This window comes from Calypte anna, chromosome 8 (genome assembly GCF_003957555.1).
Source record: "Calypte anna isolate BGI_N300 chromosome 8, bCalAnn1_v1.p, whole genome shotgun sequence".
NCBI classification, from domain to species: domain Eukaryota; kingdom Metazoa; phylum Chordata; class Aves; order Apodiformes; family Trochilidae; genus Calypte; species Calypte anna.
Window position 1 is genome coordinate 14342704 of NC_044254.1, and position 20710 is coordinate 14363413.

Sequence of the window (20710 nt, forward strand, 5' to 3'; positions counted from 1 at the left end):
AGCAACACTTGTCATGAGTCGTGGTATTCATATTTTTCTCTGGAGCGTATGAACAAAAAGCTGGAATTAATGAAACTGTTCTCCTCCGGCCTGCCAGCATTGGGGAAAATTTCCAACATAAATTGTGTGGAGCTTGCTGTGCCTGACAGCCATGCTCCTGCATCACATGAAAAGTAAAATTTTGCAGTGGCAAGTGTGATAAACACGAGGGTGGCAGTAGTTAGTGTTTCTAGATAAGAGGCAGAATTTGGTGATAACTTTGTCAGTGAGGGAAAGGCATTAAAATCTGACGTCTTTCTGGAGGTAGGTGGTGCCTCTAACCCTGAAGAGTCGTTAAAGTATGGCTTACTCTTCTGTCATCACCCAGGAAGAAGTTTTCCTTTCTTCTCCATGAACACGATTGATCTGCCAGTGCATGTGAATATGCAAGTAAAGTTTTGAGAAAACTTTGTTGGGAAATATGACTCTGAATGGCATTAGTTTTGCAGAGAAGAACAGTGCCATTTGCTTCGTAGTGTCTTTTCAGAATAGACCATTGAACATCCCTTCTTTCCTCTGTTTACTGGATTTCTAGTGATACTTGCAATGAGGTAAATTTGACACTGAAATGCTCCCGAAGCTACATGGAAAATAGTGCATGGGAGGAGCAGCAGTCTGTTCTTACACTGTTAGCTGGAAAGCGAGTCAGTATTTTCTTTAGTAAATCTGTTTTCAAGCAAGAATGAGCAAGACAATGAAGAGAAGAAGTGTATGGAATGGCATAATTGTGCAAGAAAATACTTTCGTGACAGTCTTAGTAACATCTTGAGGATTTAGTCAGTTTTCATGGCTTTGATTCAGCCAGTGTATACAGATTTGAGTAGTTTTACTTATATGGGTAGGCCTGACTAAATAGAAGATTTGGTTCCTGAGGGGTTTGGTGCTTCTGGTTTCCCTGTAGTCAGTATTATAAATTCAGGCTTTGAAATAGTCCCAAATTACTGTTTCATTTGTACAGAGAAAAAAGTCCTGATTATTTTTTGAAGATTGATAGTAGGAAAAAAATGGGAGGAGTGAAGACCTGCCCCATGGGAGTAGAGATACAATATATCGGTTACGGTTATTTTTCACCTTCTGAAAGCAGTTTCCTTTGTATTTAATTTCTAATACCATTTGTGAGTGCATATATTAGGCACAACTCATACTTGGGCTGATGGGTTACTGACAAAGTAAACAAAGCTGTTTCCTAAATCTGGTGGTGCTGCTTAGGTTTTCAGATTTTTATGACTCATGCACACGCGCTGTTCTTTACCCTGGCTTGGAAAGCAAGAATTTTGTTTTAAATGCCCAATAAAACCATGAACTCTGCATTTTACACTTCCCTATGTGACTGCCTTTCTCTAAATGCCACTTGTAGAATGAGATTTCTCTTTTTCAGTCATCTGGATATATGTGTGGTCTGGCTGCAAAACCTTTGAGGAGTAAATTATTTTATATGTGGAGGTCTTCAAATGGCATAACCCTTGTCCTGTGCAGTCTTTAATCTGTTACATGTTTGTTTGTAATCTTCTTTTGCTTTGTGAAGTCATATTGTCTCAGCCTCCTCACCTGTAGCTTTTGAAACAGTGGAAAGTAAGGTGTTCATTTGTTCAAGATTTTTAGCCTGAGATTTAGAAATTTCTGTATTCAGATTCCAGTTTTGCCCTGATGTTCTTATGACACCATGTGCCATGTTTCATCTGCATGAATGAGGTTTTGCAGATGAGATGAGCTATGAACATGATGTGTCTCCTGCCAGGGCCTGCTATAGATGAGAAAGTGCAGATGCTGAATTTTGTAGCCATGCTCAGTATGGTACTGAGCTGTGACTAACAAGACCTGCTAGGAGTCAAAATGTAACAATACTGTAGTGGTACCTTAATGCAGCTATGTGATTTCTAGTTGGGTGGCTAGCACCTATCTTAACTTGCTGAAAATACAGAGAGGAGAAACTTGGGTTTACTTGGAAAACCCTGCATAGCTTTGTTCAGAATGCCTCAAATGCATTTAAGGAAATTGGTCCCAGCAGAAGTTCTATCTTTTATCTGTCAGTTTAAGAAGTATTTTCTTTGAGGCGGAGGCTATTTTTTTTTTTTTTTAGTGTGAACTCATTTATCCTCCAGCTTAGTAGTGATCCCTCCACCCATCTTTGACTTTTCATGGCACTGGACATTGTTACGCAACTAACTGGTAATAGTTTAGGGCTTGCACAAGGCAAGAGGAGTATGATATTAAACTTACTTTGCAACCCAGATGATTCACTGAAAAAAGGCTTAAATCTGCAATGTATGTACATGTAAGTGCAGAATACAATAGTGTCTGGGAAAATATTTACTTTTCACATGAGTCTTGTATCTTAATTTTTAAAGTAAAACTTAGTGTTACAGATTTGTATCATATGGCCCTTTCATAACAGTAGGCTAGATGCTGTCCTGGTGACTTGCAGGAATGGATCCCGTGCCCTTAAACACATCTAAAGCCAACAAGAATTTTTCCCACAAAATGTAAAAAAGGAAGACTTTTCCCATAGGATTCATTATATGGCACGTGAGTGATATTGACATCTACTAATTTATGCAAAACTGAGGGAAACGTTTTTAGGCCTCAAGCACTGGGAAGCCTGATTGTAGAAGGGCAGATGGCACAAATGGTTTCACTTAATCTTTGGGAGCCTGAATGTCTAGTTTGGGTTACAGGAGGAACGGGCAAAGTGTTTCCAGCCTTGCTCTGGTGGACATAGGCTTCCCACTGATCAAACCATGGGGCCATTACTGTGGGGTGGTTGGGTCTGTGGTGCCCATAACTGGAATGTGAAGATGAGATTTGGTTGGCAAAAGCACATGAGCAGAGACTTTCTGCTTTCTTTGAAAAGTGCAACCCTTCCAGCAAGATTACCTTTAAGCAGTAACACCACGTGAGCATATTTTGTGTTTCTTGGAAAAATCAGTGAACTGTCTCTTGGAAACTGTTGGCTACTGAAAGCTGGACACTGCAATCTACCATTGGCTTGCTATCAAATCTGTAATGCAATATTCAACAAGCGTAGCAAAAATACAAGGGGAAAGAAAAGTGTTCCTTTTTGAATTCACAGTCCCTGCCTAAAGAAGACAATTTTTCCTTACTTTCCTGTTTACAAAAAAACCCAACCAAACAACCAAACAAAAAAACAAAAAAACAACAAAACAGCCTGGAGATCCTTCCCAAAGCAAAGATGAACTCTGGAAAAGCATTGCAGTACTAGATCCTGCCCCTTGAGGTGGACTCACAGATTAATCCTTGACTGAATTCTTTTTACATTTTCCAAGTGAATTGCAATAGAAATTCAGCTCCTTTTACAATGGATAATACATACTGTAAAGATAAGGTTTTTTCATATTTGTTTCTTTAACTGTTGTAATATCAAAATAATTTGTCCTGTAAAAATTAATTCAACAAAGAGTAAAAACTCAGAGGGCAGAAATAGGTATAAAACTTCAAATTTCTTCTTTAAAGTTTGCCTCCTTTTAACTGATTACCTTAATCTTTGCAGCTGCGTTATGAGTTGTCATAAAATCTACAGTGCATCATTAGTAAGTCAGAAAATGTGTTTATATGATCCAAGATCATATAAAGACATCTGAGAGTTAAAATTCGCTTTTCTCTTTTCTTTTAGAAAACAGCTGCCCTAGTCTGGGCAGTGTAACTCAATACAGCACAGCATATTTTGTCCTGGTTTAATAGCACAAATTCGTAATGGCTGTTTTGGAAAACGTGCTATGGATTTATCTAAAGGCCTTCACACTAGAATAGTTAATTCAACCTTACAAATCCTTGGCACTTGACTTTCGTCTTTTTAAAACAAAACACAGAGTTTGTTATTTGATGCCTTGAAGTCAGCAAAACAAAATGGTACTTTAACAGCAGTGTTTACTTTGATCCATTTTCAGCATTTGTGCCCTTGCCTTTCACGTAGTACAAATTGCTTTACCAGAGTAACAGGGCAGGAGCCCGTAGACTGTTTTTCTAGTTGGTTTCTGTGGTGATACTCAGCCTTCCATGAAACTCTGATCTCTGGGGACAGAGGAACCTCTGCAGTTGCCTTAACCTTGCTGCTGCTGGAGACCTTAAAAGAACTCTGCAGCATCTGCAGACAGTAGTGCCCAGCATGGATGCTTGCCAATATATCTGGCTAAGTAATGCCAGTGTACGTTGGATAGACAGGGCACCTATGAAATGTGGTACCTTTTCAAGGTCTTTGTTTTGTTTTTTTTTTACAGATTTTATAAGAAATATTGAAAAATGCATCCTAGCAAAAATGCCAGAATTTCCCTCTTGTTCATATCCTAGTCACAGTTATATGCTTTGTGGTTGGTATGCTTTTAAAAAATGAACTTATGTTGTGTTGTAAGATAAAAATCCTAAAGATAAGAATTCTAAACAGAATAGCTTTCATTTTTAATTTTTGCATATGACCAAGTTGTCACATTCCTCACAAGTCAGGCGTGTATTATTTGGAGGAGCATCTGCCAAAGGAGGCCATGAAGGGCAGACAGTGCAGAAGAGCAGCTTGGTTTGACAAACAGCTGCTGAAGCTGGGCCTTGCTAAGAGGACCATTCTAGACACATGTCCAGAAGGTCTAGACACTTCTGTCCAGAAGTGATTACACAATGAAAATGCTGGCTACACAACTCAGTAGTCAAATAAATCCTTCACTGGGACTGAGGGGACTGCTGGACCACGTTGACAGAGCAATTGCAGCTGCTTGTTAAATGGACTACTAAGTGGACTAGGTGGCCTAAAAGTAGTTCAGTTCATTTAATGATTCTGTTTTAATTTTCTTTTGGTATAGTTTTTGTTTGACCAAATGGCATGTGGAGCTGTCTGAGATGCAGAAGACTTTAACAGAGGCAGTATTTTGCCAAAAATTACAAAATGTGTGTATTTTATAAGCTTCTTGGAATCTCTAAGTATAGGTGGAGAGGATCACTTTTTAGATGCCTCCTTACTTCAAAAAAAGAGGAAAAAAAAAAAAAAGGCTTATATGGAAGTTTCAGAAAAATAAATTTTATCACAGTTCAGTGAGTTCAGAATTTCCCACCATGTATTCGTATCTAGTTGCACACTGCTGAACATGTGTAAGACTGGTTTCTGTTGGGGTTTCTGGCCAGTGATTCACAAAATATCTAATCATTATCACTGTTGTGTATATCATGAAGCAGACAGTGACTGGGGCAATCATAAATACTAGAGGAGGAAGTAATTACACTATAAGGAGTCTATAAATTTTGTATGACTTCTCAGTGGGAATAGTTGCATTCAGGGTAGGCACCCCAACTGTTCCTCAGCAGAGATAGCTCTGAAGCAAAAATGAAGTAGAAAAAATATGATGACCAAGATGGTCCTAAGACGTTGAGCAGCTTCATGGGGGTTTTCAAGTCTGGAAAACCAAGGTGGTGCTGAGGACCTTGTTACATCAGAAGCGTAGTGACAGGGTGTGTGTGTGTGTGTGTGTGTGTGTACATACATATATATATATACATATATATATATATATGTGCCAAGCCATACAGTGACAGAGGCTGCTGCAAGAGCATGCTCACATGAAATATATTCTTTCTTGAAAGTTTAGGGCTAGAATATTAATGCTACATTATGTGTTTTATTGCTGTCTTAGCAGTAAACTGAGGAGTTCAGTAATGCAAAATTACATTTGTTCTGAAAATTTCCAGAGGAACATTTAATTTACTTATGAAAAACTAATTGCTTTTGTGTTATAGTCCTGTAGCCTTACTTAACGATCAGTCTGCACTTTTCAGGCAGATATACAGGAAAATTCCATTATATCATAACTTATCCTCTGGTTTCAGCCAAAGGCATGAATAGCTATGTTGCCACTTCTGAGTACAGCTCAAACTTTGTTGATCGTTTCTATGCATGTATGGAAGTAATCATATGTGTAGGAATCAAATCTGTATGTAACACACAAAGCCTAAAGGAACAGCAACTACGAAATGTGACAGTACATCCAGTTGTAGAGAATCTCTGATTTTCTCACTAAGGTTGTGCAATTGCTCTCTCATGTGACAAAACCAAGAGGCAGAAACCTTCATGAAGTCTAAAGCATCTGTCTTGTGTGAATGATATTGCCTTTTAATAAACTTATCTGAGATCAGTTGAAACAGAAGTACTTCTCTTCTCCATTTCCTTATTACCCAAAGGACATGGTCTAGCTATTACTGAAATTAAGTTTTCAGAGTGTGTTATTTCTTGTATCATTTCTGGTTTTAATAAATGCCAGACATTTTAAATAGCAAACATTCTTAACATTTCTAGTAGGACCCTCTTCTTTGCATTTGACTTGACATTCTTGTAAAAACACAATCAGGGTGCAAATCCAAGCTGAATGCCCCTGTTGGCCAGTATGAGAAGACTGTCACTGTTTTTCTGTTTTTTTTGGGGTTTTTTTGTTTGTTTGTTTAAGTACATAAACCTATGTTATAGCTCATTTCATCAATATTTACATCAGTCACTACTTCCTTTTTGGGATCAGAAGAAACCAGTTATCATTGCAGTGAATATGTGGCTCTAGATGCATATAAGAATGGATGTGTCTAATATTTACTCCACTTAGTGCAAAATATTTTTCTTATGTACATTTTGAATTTTAGAGAGTTTAATATTTAATGCACACTATGCCATTTGGAGCTGAAAAAAATACCAAAATAAAATTTGAACTCATTTGCCAGATCAGGCAAAGATGTATGTGGAAGATATAACTGGGCTACTTAGGTAAATTTAGATTACAGTATTTTTATTGCTTTGTAAGAAAAGATAAACTTAGGTCAAGGTAATTATCTTTAATAGTTTAAGCTGCTTATTACTAATTAGCTGTGATTACAGCTGAAAACCCATGAGAATGAGGGCTTTTTAATAGCACTTCTAAATGCCTTTTTCTGTCCACATTTGCATCTCCATTTCTAGACAGAACAACAAAGTGAGAGCCTTGTAAAACAAATTATTTTATCTTCCCCCTTATTGTCAGCTAACACAATAGTTTTGGCTCTGTAGCTTGAGACTGGAAAGCAGTTTTATAGCTAAGATCATGACTGCTTGGCATTTGAAAGAAGTCCCTGTCAACTTGTTTGCCATTCAGAGTGCTAACACCCTGCAGTTTCCCCAGAGGAGGTATTTCATTCTTTTGAGGCAGAAAACGGAGAGAAATGTGGCCCCTGGAAGATGTGGTAGTCTGCCATACTTGATGTTCTCTTTTGGAAATGCATCACTAACTACAGCTGGCCTCCTGCCAGGAGAAGCTGAGCCAGGGAAGGTGGCTGCCTCTGAGGGAGATGGGGGTACCCAACATTTCTGCTGGTACAGCTGCCACTGCCTGCCTGCTGAAGAGGTGCTCTTTCTTTAAAGCAGTTTGGCACAGAATTATTCTTTTATATCAGTTTTCCAACAACTTTTAACAAAGCATGACAAAGTTGAAGACAGGGATGTCTTCAGTGTCCCCAGAGGCGTGCTTATGGGATTTGACATTTCTTTTGCTGTGGGGACTTCAGACACATTCATTCAGTGGGTTTTAAGCATCTAGTAAATTTGGCATGGAAGCATCTGCTTACCATTTGGTCTGGTAAGTAACAAAGTTAGTTGTCTGCTAGCTTTTTCACAAATTCTTAAGTAGGTCTTTCCTCCTCCTCGTCTTCCAGGTGTCTGTCAGACCTGAGACCTAGGTTTGACTTCCACTTTGCAATGATGGTGAACTTGTTGCCTGAGGAGGGGGAAGTAAAAAATAAAAAAAAGAAAGATATATTTTTATTTTTAAAATATTTTCAGCAGTAGTAGGCACTGCTGAATAGTAATATTCTATTTGGTCTCTAGCTTTCATCTAGTTAGTTTTCCAGATGAATCTGCGTTTACTTCAGTGGGAAACTAACTGATGCTTATCACTATGTAAGAATAATGCAACAAAGCATACATAGTAGCTTTGTTTTCTCAGTTTTCCTTTCAAATTCTCTAACATCAGACAAAATTCATTCTGAATTACATGTACTCTCATTTCTGTTGCCACCACTACAATTGGTGATGTTCATGTTCCCTCAATACCTTTTTTCTAGAAAGAGCTGTGATTGAACCCAATCTGCTACTCACTGTTGTGAGCCATCAGCTTGCCAGCTGTCTGCGGGGTGTGTCAGCTTTCCCTTCCACACTAAAGGATTTTTCCTGTAAAGCGGGATGGGACTGTAAAGCCAAATACTGACTGCTTAAAAATCTTATTCGGTATTTCAAAACTAAAAGTTGTTACATGCTAAAAACTGACAGCCTATTCTCTGTTATGCATTGGTTAGGGTTTTGTTTCCCAAATCAGCCCCTTCCTAGAAGAGCAGCACTGGGACATGAGGAGCTGGGTAGGAGAAACTTCTAGGCACCACAATCTGCTTGCTTAAAAATCACCTCTAATAGATTTCCTCACCTGTATTTTTCACTTTCTTGTGATCATTTCCCCCATGTATCCTTTAGTCCCTGAAGACAGGCATTTTCTTTCTCTAGTGTATGTTAAAATTCCTGTTGGGATTCCTTCTATAAACTAGTGTAGTGCTTGCTTGTGTGTCTGGATTTGTTCCTTCTGTTTTTTCTTTTTTTACTTTTATTTGTTTTTCAGGTTATATTTATGGCCTAATAGCATCAGCAGATGAGGTTTCTACTTCAAAGCCAACTTTGTAGGCTACCATCTAGAAACCAGAAATTAGAGTTTGCTTTACAATTCTTTTTATCTCCTTGTTCTCCAGCTCTCAGTTTAGTGGTTTGACCTTTTGCGTAAGCTATTTTTCATCAGCACTTGCCAAGGTCTTCTTAAACACTTCAGCACTGCTTTGCAAATGTAGAGCTCAAATGTTAACTATTTCATTCTTAATATTATCTGTGCTCTGTTGACTGATTTTTTGGGGGGGAAGTAGATTAGTCTGTGGGTCAAGAATTCTGAATGCCATAATTTATTTAAAAGCCCCCTTTGATACATTATTTCAAATTACAGTTTGGTTTAGAAACTTACGAGGAAGTGTTAATCTATTTCTCTGTTTCTACACAGGTCACATTACATTTGAATCCAATTTCATCAGTGCATATTCACCAGAAGCCTCTGGTGTTTCTTCTCAACTCTCCTTTGCCTCTGGTCTGGAAGCTGAAAACAGAAAGACTGGCACCTGGAATTCAAAGATTTTTCTTTGTAAGTATACACAGTCTTCTTGCCTGCTGTATCTCAGCTACTTGTTGCACAAGACATAGAGTTAATGGCATTCATTTGGAAAGTTTATAAACATACATTTAAAAAAATCAAGTTAACGGGAGGTCAAGTTTCTGTGTAGAGCTCTGGGGAACAGTTAGGTGGCAGGGCCAAAGCTTTTTGGGAAAAGTACCCAGTTACTTTTTATGTGAATGCAAGGAAAAGGAACCAAAGCTACTTTTTCAGAATACACATATCATGTAGTTATTAACACTAACAGATATTCCAGTTCAAAAAGCTGTGAGGTTATAGTACACTGCCAGTCCTGATTAAAGTTCAGTAGTACCACAATGCAAAAATCCACCCGTTTCAAAACCACAAGAAATACTATGGTGGATGCGAGTTGGGTGGTCTATGACAAAGACAAAAAGTCTGTATTTGTTAAGCTCAATATATACAATGACAGGTTTTGCTTCTAATGAAGCTTGTCTGTTGAAATGACCAAGCTAAACCCAGAATGATGTAATTTTTTTTCTCAGAAAGACTGCAGTACCGCTTACAATGTTGGATCCAAACATTACCTAGTATTTGTAAATCATGTCCTTACAGTTGGCCAGGACACTCAAGTTTGCTGTTTGTAGTGAAACAGAAAAATTGTTTGGATTAAATTTTTAATGCATGACATCATGTCTAATCATGAGTTGTCTTTATTAAAGTTACAGCTTTTGATATATTCAACTCTAATTACATATATAAACTTGATTATTTTAGTGGCATCCTTATAGGGCTTAATTTTGCTCCTCCAGAACAGCTGACAGTGGTAGGCAAGACTGCTTCTGCAGTCTCAGATGGGATTTTAATGGTGTCACTATGCATCAGCAGGAGGGACAGATGCAGCATTAGTGCACTGGGAAAGGGACTCGGCTCTCACAGTGGACATGATACAGTGATGACACTGTTAAGAGTATCATCACTTGCTGGGCACCAACAGTTTTCTAGGATTATTTTTATTTTTCATGTCACTTGGGTAGGAGCACCCTTGATACTTTGAACTTTGAAAGTTTCTGTCCTTGTGCAATGTATTACTGACTGGTGCAAAGAACATGGACTTGTTTGTATTCCAAGATATTCACAAACTCTGTCAGAGACTCTTGACTCCATCCTTACTGCAGCCAGTACAGTTCAGATCTGCTCAGAAAATGTCTGAGGAACAAGATGACAGCCTCTCCTAGATAGAAGAAATGTCACCTCTCATGAGTTAATCATGACTTGGACCCACTTTCAGTTTAGTTTTGATCTCCTCCTCCTGCTGCTACATCATCACTCCCATTCCATATCAGCAAGTTTGTGTTCAGTTGTCTTTTCTCTCTTCCTCCTCCTCCTCTAGGCTTTTCCCTCTCCCCTCACCTTGCTGCTGGGAGTGAAGCAGTGCTCTGCTGAGAGCCATCCATTTCAGAGACTGTGATAGTGTGCAGGCTCTGATTGTGCTGGGCTGGCTTGGGCTGGCTCAGTGGGGCTTCAACAGGCTGCATTAAGGCATAGGAACAATAGGAATGTGCCCAAGGCCTCAGCTGCCAAAAACTGTATGATTAGCTAAGTGTTTGCTTTAGAAAACTGTTTAAAGCTCTTTTGGCTACAAAAACAGGCTTGAAATGTGAGCAGCAACTGTTGCAATGAGTGCCAAACAAATTGTCTGACCTCGGGAAGTGGCACAGCAAACCTTGCTGCAGATGTTGCAGGAAGGAGTGGGCAGAGCCTCAGGTAGGGTAGGAGAACCTGATAGATGCTACAGATTCAGCTCTCTGTTGAGGGAACTCACCTCCTGTCAGTACTCCAGCTGCTTTTATGCCCTACTAGTCACAGTCAGGGCTGAAAGTTGTGATTCTTCATGATATCCTCCCAGCATGTGTCTGTGGCACTGGAGTAACACTGCTCCTCATAAGCTGTGCAGGTATGAGACCTTGCTTGCCCATTGCAAGGAGTGTGCTGGCTGTTAATGTTGACTCATACCTACTCAGATTTAAACATCTGAGTAGCTCTCTGCAATGATTTTGAATCTAATCAAGTGCCAGGTAATTTATGTATTCTCCCTTCCACTGTGTTAAGGCTTGTATTTGTATTACTTTTGTAGAGACTTGAAGAATGAGGTAGCAGAACAGAAAATACCAGGATATCTCTCCCAATTCAGTCTGTGTTCTCCCTCTTAAGGCAATATTATTGCTGCTAAGAAGCTAACTTCACTTTCTTACCCAGGATTCATCAGCCTTCCCTTTTTGCATGGACCAGTTTGTCAGCAGCTGGTGTGGCTTGGGATGATAGGCTATGAGATACAGACTGGAAAACTTAAACTGGGGTGATCATCTATTGCTTTTCCAGAGTTCCGCTCTGCTCACAAAGACAAGTTAATTGTATTCCCAAAAGCTTTCTGAAAAAAAAGACTGCAGAATCTTGCAGGGCAGAAAAGATGGAAAATCCTGATTAAATTCTAGTAGCACCTGTGGATCAATGCAACGTACCAAAAAGAAACTGAAGGGCTCTAGTTTTGCAGCAGAGCTGTTTGCCTGTGTTGGGCCATGCCAAACTGCAATCCCTGGGGCTTCCCCTGGCCTAGAGGACCTTGTCCCTTGGCACAATTTGAGAGTCTTTGTTTCAGGTGAGTTGTGGGGTAAATGGACATACAACTTCTACTCAAATTGTGGATAGGCTCTCTGCCTCATTACCAGAGCCTTCAACTACTTTTACAAAACTGAGCAGAACTTGCATTCCTGACCCTTTGACAACAGTTGGCTTATCTATGTACTTCTGCAGCTCTGTCTTGTTCATTCTTCTTAAATGTATAGCCAAGCCAGAAAACAGAGTATTTTGAATCATAAAAGATTTCAAATTAAAAAAACCCAACAAAACATGTTTTTAGCAGCCATGAATTCTGTGCTCAAAACAGAAATCTGTGTCACGCATACCATAGGAGTGTGATAACTATTGTGTCTGTCTCTATGGAAGCCTCAGGCAGGATAATCGTTGACTTGCCAGCTTCTCCTTCTGACTTTTCATACAATTTTCATTCACAATTTTATTAATATACTGGATGTGAAGTATGAATTGCACGATTTCATTTATTGAGCCCTAGTTAGATATGTAAGTGTAAAGAAGATTAAATTACAACTTCTGGGACTTAACTGCTAATAAAGACAACACTCCTAGAGCAAGGTTGAAGTTTGTAGCTAAAGCATGATGTGAAGTCCTAGCTGTTTTTCTTATTACTAGCTATTAATTTTCTTTGTAAAGCAGCAGAACAGAGTTCTTAAACTGCTGCAGGAAAGAGTATTTTAAGAAACAATTAATATTTTAAAATTAATTATATTAGAAGATCCAATATTATTTCTAACAAAGAATATAACTCGAGGATTTCAGCAGATAATGAGTCAGAGCATTCTGTGAAGTGACGTTTGTACCACTGTACGGCTGGAGAAACTAAGGCGTGCTGAGCTTAAATTATATTTGTCTTGGAGCAGAGGGCAGACTCAGGGCTATTTGTTGTCAGTGTCCTCATTAGGAAAATGGTCTGCTACCTGCACGGTGTGAATCCATTGTTTGAGTTTCCACTAAAGCTAAGCTGCTCCAGATTGCTTTATTTAAAGGACAGGATGAAAGGATTCAAAGCTTGTGTCAGCACATATCCAAAAGACCAGTACAAGACAGTACTACTGAGTTAGACTGGAGCTTAAGTTCTTTTCATAAAGTCCAAGCTTGGATTTTTGCCTTAGACTTGGTCTTCCGTTAGGCAGAAGTTGAAAATGAATGGTAAAGAAACCCTAACTTTTGGATATCTGGTTATAGAGTATAGGGAAGCATAGTGTAATTTCTTGATAAATATTTGTAATTATAAAAATATACATTTGGTGTATATGTATGGTTTCTGTACTTATTTTTATCATGTGATGCACACAGCTTCACTCAGCACAATGATGTGTCCCACACTTTGTCTTCATTGGGGCAGCTTACAGTTTCATTTTCACAACATGTCTGCCGGTGGCTAAATCTCACAGAGGAAAAAATTATTAAAATTAAGTATCATGTCCCAGACAAACTGAAGGTTGTGTTCTGGGCTTTTTAAAATGTTGGTTTGAAGGCTTTTTTCCAAAGCCATAGCAGTGAGTAGAAACACAGTGATACTTAGGGAGCAATAGTCCTTTGGAGGAAGCCATCTGAGACAGGGCATGGGTGCTAAAGGGAGTTGTTCTTTATTGGCCTTTTGACATATTGTGTTTTCATTTTGTCATCTTAGGGCATCTTTTCCTATTTATAAGCCAGAGAGAACACTAGTAAATAGTCTTAAATACTTTTTTGGCATTTTGATAAAAACCTGAAATAATTTTTGTGTATGTTACAGAAAGGTGAATATATGGTGACAACAGTGTAACAACAACAATACATTTGGCATAGACAGGGTTATTTTCAGACTCTGCACAACATGTATCTTGATGTGTTAAGCAGGTAGTGCTGGGAAATTATTATGATTTTGATAAAGTAAATCTGGAGTTTATTCTTACAGTTTCAAAACTATCATATCGAAAATACCTAAATATCATGACATTTCAATCTGAAAATACTTGAAATGCGTTATTGCACAAATTCTGCCTTACCTAGGTAATCGAAAATCACCACTTTGATTACTGGTGACCTCGTCATTAGTCTTAATTGAATATTTTTACATGTCACAAAAAATACAATGAGTTGGAAATAGGCATTTTCATGTTCCTGGGCTGGCCCATCAGCCCCATCATCACTCAGAAGCACAGTGTATGGGTGGGAAGGACTGTCCAGTTCAACAAGCAGATACTTAGCATCTGTGCTAATGTTTTTTTCCCCTCAACTGGAAACAAACGCCAAAATTTTATCATATAGGGGGAGTGTGAGAGGAAGTTGAAGGACATTTTCACTGGTAATTAAGCTGATTAGATTCTGATAGATTAAGATTTTACACAAACTAGAGAACAACTGTAGAAATGCTTTTACATATGATACTCTTGCAGGTCAGTCTTGCAGAAAAACCTTGCCAGACCTCACACCTCTCTCAAGTTTTTGTAAAACAAAACAATTTCCTCCCTTTCCATTAAGTAATTACTTCTTTCCTTCCCTAGAAGCAGTTTAATGCAAACATATTTTGGTAAAAAGACAGAAGTTTTATGAAACTGCCCAGGAAGAGGGTTTTATGGGTGCTACGCAGCAAGTAAAGTTTTTCTTTAGATTTGGTAGCCTTCTCAATTGCTTTTATACCTTAGGAATGTTTTTAATGGGCAAGTGAAAGTAGTGAGAATTAAAACAAGGAAAGAAGAGACTTAATCCTTTGTGATTTCCTGGTGAAAATCACTGAATAGATCCAAAAAACTCTTGAATGTCTACAAACATGATTTGATTTTATTTAAGGTGTCATGCTTCAGCTCTTTTCCTTAGTTAATCAGGCAACAGATGAGTAAGAACTATGGATGAGAAATCACTCATGCAAGCAAATAACCTTACTCACAAGAACCCTTTTAATAGGACTGAATGTCTGTGTTAAGTTGGTAAAATGGAGGAAGCAAGAGGAGTAATGATAAATGCAAAAGCAGATCACACGCTCTTGGCTTGAGATTTAAAAAGAAAACAAAGTCTTTAAAGAAGAATAAGTGATAGAGTGAAGAGTTTAATTATTCATCATTTCTGTATTTCTAAGAAGAAAAAAATCCATGTTTTTATTACTCCAACAAATATCTGGTTTATTCCTTTCACTTCATGAAAATATGGTTCACATACTTTGGGTCTCTGCCACCAAACCACAGGCTGTTCTATGGTTTGCACTAGATTTTGGATGACTGACAAAACTCACTGAAAAACAAGTGTTATTTGTTTTCCTGTGCCTAGTATTTAACGGGAAATCAGGAGGCTAAATTTCCAATCATTGGTTAAACAGCCCCAGATGTGAACACTGCTCTGCTAGGAGAAGAGTGAGAAAGGATAGAAATGAATGATTAGTGATAGATTCGGCTTATACTCAAAGTATAAGCAGTAGATTTTCAGTGTTCTGTAATTGTGTAAAGAAGAAGTTAAAAGGATGTTTCTAATAATATAGAATCCTGAGTGGGGGGGGTTTGTTTGTTTGTTTTTGTTGCTTTTGTGTTGGGTTTTTTGTCCCCTAAATCTTCAGAGTTCTACTCAGGAGCTGGAAATAATCCTGTAGTTGCCCTTTTCCACTTGGCATAATTCATACTCCCCCTTCCCCTCCCCACACCATTTTCTGGCCTTTTGAAAGAATGTGAAAATAGCACTAAGTGTCTAATTAAAACAGTGTTTAGTAAACAGTAACTCATTTTATGATTTTCACAATAGTAAATGTCCCAGGAGAGATTGTCTCATGGCCTGATTCAACCCTGTGCAAGATCCTGCATTTCTGAAGTCTGTATAACTGGTTTACTCCCAGAAATATCAGAACTTCAGGCTATGTATGGTGCTTGTTCTTACATTCTTGTCAATAGGGTGGAAGGATTTTGTCAGAAGTACGGCTGGCAGAAAATTACAGGGAATGCATATTTGGAAGTGATGCATTGTCCAAATTCAGTAAAAGGAGTTTAAGGGCACAATAGCCCTAGTAAGGCATCTTTAAATATCTAGAGGGGTTTTGTTTTCTGTTTTCTTCTTTTTTCATTTGAAGTGTGCTTCAGCAAGGTGTTACAGAAGGGAAGTGATATTTTTGGCTTAGGAAGCGAGATACAGTATGTGAGGCAGATATGCAGTGTATAGTTAGTCTCTATGTAGCTGCATGATGTCTCAAAATAGGGCAATTTTATTATATATAGGTGTCCTCTGCTTTTGGTGTAAGCATTTTGGATTGGACAGCAGTATTAAATACCAACTTGCTAGTGAATTTCAGGGGTAGCAAGGTGGATCATTGTGCCTTAGTTTCTCCTTTCATGGAATGTTCAAGTCCTGTACTTTTTTGGAGCCTGGTTTGCAAAGAATATTGCCATATAGTCCATACTAGGTCTTCCTCTGTCCCAGGTAACTTAAACCATCTCAAAACTCGGGTTTTATTACTTGGTGTTTCAGCTTCATGAGCAGGCAGGAGGCTGAAGGGCCTAGAACAGACACCTAGGATGGTCTTTTCCCTTCTGTATAGTCATGGCTCCTTCCCTTCTTTGCTTGTTTCAGCAAATGGGGTTTAGATAGTGGAAGTTTACAGAAGCAGGCAGTGGATTTTGGCAGTGTATTGGTGTCAGTGACATGGAGATAATAAATCGCAACAGGTTGTGATACTGAGTCATTGATTCCAGTGGAAACTATAGCTATTGCACAGATATCCTCTTCTTCCACTAAACTGAGTCTAAATTAAAACAGAATCCCTGCAAAAGCTTCTGCTAGTTTATTTTGTTCAGATCAAACATGCGTTACCTTGAGTTAATTAAGATGTTGTTAGATTCAAGTCAGATGAGTGGACAATTACTTGTGTGCAATCAATAAACCTCTGCGGAGCCCTAAATTGTGGTAACAGATTTCCCTTTCACAAGGATTTTTTCATTTCCTTTGAATCATTCTAGTAACCATTCCATGTGGGTTTGAAAGTTGCACTTGCTTTGACAGTTTCAGCTTTTATGGGAAGCACCAGGATCTTCAGATACGTGTGCAGGAGTCTGATCCCATGAGATTCTGCTTTCATCCTGAGAAAATGCTGAGCAGCCTTAATTCTTATAAAAATCTTTAGTGGTTGGTGAACAGAGCATCTCCTGGGAAGCAGAATTAAAATCTAAAATGTGACTAGGATAATGCTGGTTTTTTACATATTTGTTTTAAAAAATGTGAAAACTAGAAGTGGAATTTTATGACGACTAAAAGTGATTCCAAGAACTCTAAACTGAAAATGAAAGATTGCCACTGCCTGGAAGCATCACACCTCCCTGGCTGGTAAGGACTACACAAAGCTGACAGGCAATTCACAAATGTTGCAGGTAAGCACCTTTCAAAGCAGCATGTTTCTTAGTCACTCAACAAACACAGTTATTTTCCTGGTGATCACGTTGTATGTGGACTTAGGAACAACAAAAATATATTTTTGAGTATCTGAATACCTGATATTTCTCTATGACTTTGGTTTTCCTCTGTAAGGGGACCAAAGTGTATCAAAGTAGTTATCACAACACCAGCTGAGCCTGAACCCCATCTGAGCTGCTTTGAAAGTCAGTTCAAGTTTTAAAATTTTATTCTGAGCAGATTTACTGCTCTTCTAAACATTCTGCCAGATGTCTGATATTTCATATATCTCAGCTGAAAGTATGATGGATGCTGTTTTTATTCTGCTAGTATATTTGCCTCAGCCTTGGCTTTATGGGTGGCTTTGTTAGTCCCTTGTGCTGGATGGGTTTGGGTGGGTAGTGATGTAGCTGTGCTGTGAAGGGAGGGATTTCTTCACACTGTGTAGCTGTGGACACTTTGTATTCTGAGTCATCTCCCCAAGGTGTCTAACTCTCTCTCTCGGCTAAATTTATGAACTTGCTTCATACTTGAGAGTTCTGAACTATAACTACGTTAAGTACTTAAGATGTCATAAAGCAAACAAAGCAAATATCTCCCCCTCCTCCCCCCTGATCAGGTTCAAATTAAAAAAAACAAATGGGCAATAAACATTTAAAAGGAGAGAAGGAAGCAAGTGAAGTAAGAAACACAAGACAGTATTTTCAGTGTACAGTGTTCACCCTCACCAGTGTATATATTTGAGATGGCTTAGAGTTGGTTGTAAGAGTTGTTCTAGGAATAGTAATTTATGTCATTTGGCACATCTGCCAGGTAGCTGATGTCTTGAACCACCATGGCAGTTTTGCAAAGGTAGTTTTTCTGTAACAGTTGGAAGTTTTCTTATGGTACATATAAAGGCGCTTTTTTCCTTTTTTTCTTTTTTTTTTCTTTTTCCCCTCACAAATGCACGTTTCCTTGCCTCTGTACAATGGAAAGAAAATTACAGCCTCTGTTTCCTGCAATGGTCGGCAGGGCAATTGAAATATGTGTAATTGAAATATGTTCCTAAACATGTTTTGTTCTTCAGTAGAATACTTGGGTTTTGGTAGCAAATTTGCAAAATACTGTACTTGTTCCTCATTTTCTCTTTGAAGTCTTTGAACCTTGCTGGCCATAGCCAGTATCTTGCAAACTGATTTTCCATGTCAAGCTTTGAAATTTGTTCATTTAGCCTCAGAAATATGACAGGTTCTGTAGGTGAACTCAGTGGCAGAGGATGTTTCCAGTGCAGTCACTTTTAATGTCCTCACAACAGGAGGAAACAGAGCTGGTGCACTCTTTCCACTTTGCACCCTCTGAAAATAACCACTTTAGGAGATCGAAGTGTGTGTGATGGCAGTTTCTTAATCACTCTGTGTAATGGGTGTCCAGATAAATATTCAGGAATATATAAATTTTTAAAACATTCTTTAGTTTTAATCCCCTGGCTTATTGTAAGTACATTAGAGAACTGCTTATGTTTTTTTCTGAAGAGTAAGTAGTTAATGTTCAAGGCAGGTGTTGAAACGGTGATGGTTGCCTTTTTTGGAAGAGTCTGTTGATTTCTTTCCAGAAAAAATAATGTGCTTGGCTCATTTAACCTTGCCTTAGGTCCGTGTATTAAAAATCTCAACATTGGCAAGCACGGCAGAACTCTGCACTCTTTTTAAAAACCTGGTAGTGGAACTAGCATTTCAAACAGACTTTAGAATGCGATTAAAAAAAATAAATTATTATAAGTTTTGTGTTTATTTAAAGAAGTTTACTCATGATAATCTAGTGAGGATGTTTGTGCCATACTTCTCAGTTGATCTGCTTTCTGTCAGTTCCTCCATAGCAGAGCTCAGTAATTTGGGGGTTCATTAATAGGATCTTTCTCACAGGAAGACGTTTGTCATGCGGCAGAGTGATGCAGGAGGTTTCCAAGTTTTACTTAGTAATAAATGGAAAATGAAGTGTATTCTGAGGAAGAAAACTGTTGTGCTAGCAGAAATTTAAATATCTCAAATATCAAATTAAAAATACAGTGAAAATTAGTTATTGCAAGCTAATGCATTTCTTTGGTCAATATTTAGAGGGAATAAATTTTATCTTGCAGTTGCCTCAAATGTCCTTAAAGAAGTATCAGTGTAACCTTTTCTCTGATGCTTACCAGAAAAAAAATACCAGAAACATTTTGAAATAGTGTAAGTGAAAAGCAATTGCTGTACTTATTGGGTGAACTGTAGCATTTTTGAAGTAGTTAAGGAGTTTTGTTCCTGAGGGCATCAGCATCTCTTCAACATCCCTGCAAAATATTAATGGGTCAAGTCCTTAAATCCTGAAATTTTTATGCATGGGAGATTTTCTTTTAGTTAGGCCAGGGCTCTAAAAAGATGTCTCACATGTCCAAGTGGTGCTCTGTATCAGATCTCTGCATGACCTGTCTTGTGCTTTGTCAGTGTACTCTCCATCCTATGAGACTGCACTGTAAAATTTAATGTTAGCAGCATTGGAGAGATGCCTTTTAAAACTAATCCATGGCTTTTTCAAGATACTTTATAGCTATCTTTTTTTAGCATTGTGGATTTGGGGCAGTGGACTTTCTTAATGGCAGTTTGCTTTCTTGTTTGAGAAGTATACTACTTTGATCATTGTGTATTCTGTGTTACAATGAATAAACCTTTTTAATTTAAAGGAACTATTTTATGGTAATCACATGATAAACAGTAAATAAGGACGATCATTAGGAGTTTAAACATGCTAGTTTAAACTTTTAAAACCATTCTGGCAAAGATTTCTAAGCTGTTTTTTTTCTGAGAGGTCTTGTTGTTGAACTCTGAATTACATGATTCTTCTCTTAAAAGGGAGTATGTGGTATATGAATAATAAATGCTAACGTAATAGCTAGAGGCACAACTTTTAAATTCTTTCTATGTGCCAAAAAGTATAATTTATATGTTTATTTTGACAAATATTTGTTGGGGCTAAACAAACTGATACATAACATCCTGAGATAGTGCTGTGAACAATAGCTTCAGGGAAGGTAAAGGTTGGTGACTTCAGATTATCTCTGCTAAATACTTGCTGTTGATGTATTTTTTTGTTTAAAATATTAGAGAGACTTGTGACCATTATTGTGCAATAACATGTAAGGAGTAAAGCAGGTTAGAAATTGTTACAATGTATTTTTCACTCTTTGGATCTTGTCATTACTGGTTTGGGATTTTCAGTTATGAAAAAGTCCCATCCTTTTGTTCCACCCAAGAAATTTGGGTTACTAGAAAGACGAGGAGAGGGAAAGGGAAGGAGAGCAGCAGAGTGACTCAGACATTTTCCTCAGCTGCTCTGGGGACAGCACAAGAAACTGGTGGTACTTCCACGAGGTCTTGTCTCCTGCAGCACTTTGGAAATAGGGGCTGTGTGTGATACCTGGGCAAATGCTACTTCCACACTGCTACAGGGAATACTGTCCAAAGGAAATCTTC

The 20710-nt window shown here is 38.2% G+C and overlaps 1 protein-coding gene across 1 annotated transcript in view; it reads left to right on the forward strand.

Annotated features, from left to right (window-relative positions):
• Positions 1–20710, forward strand: part of TGFBR3 (transforming growth factor beta receptor 3) — a 112949-nt gene that overhangs the window by 55166 nt on the left and 37073 nt on the right. The window contains exon 4 of the mRNA XM_030455118.1: positions 9087–9224. Within this exon, the coding sequence (XP_030310978.1) occupies positions 9087–9224 (138 nt within the window). The remainder of the gene's footprint in view (positions 1–9086; positions 9225–20710) is intronic.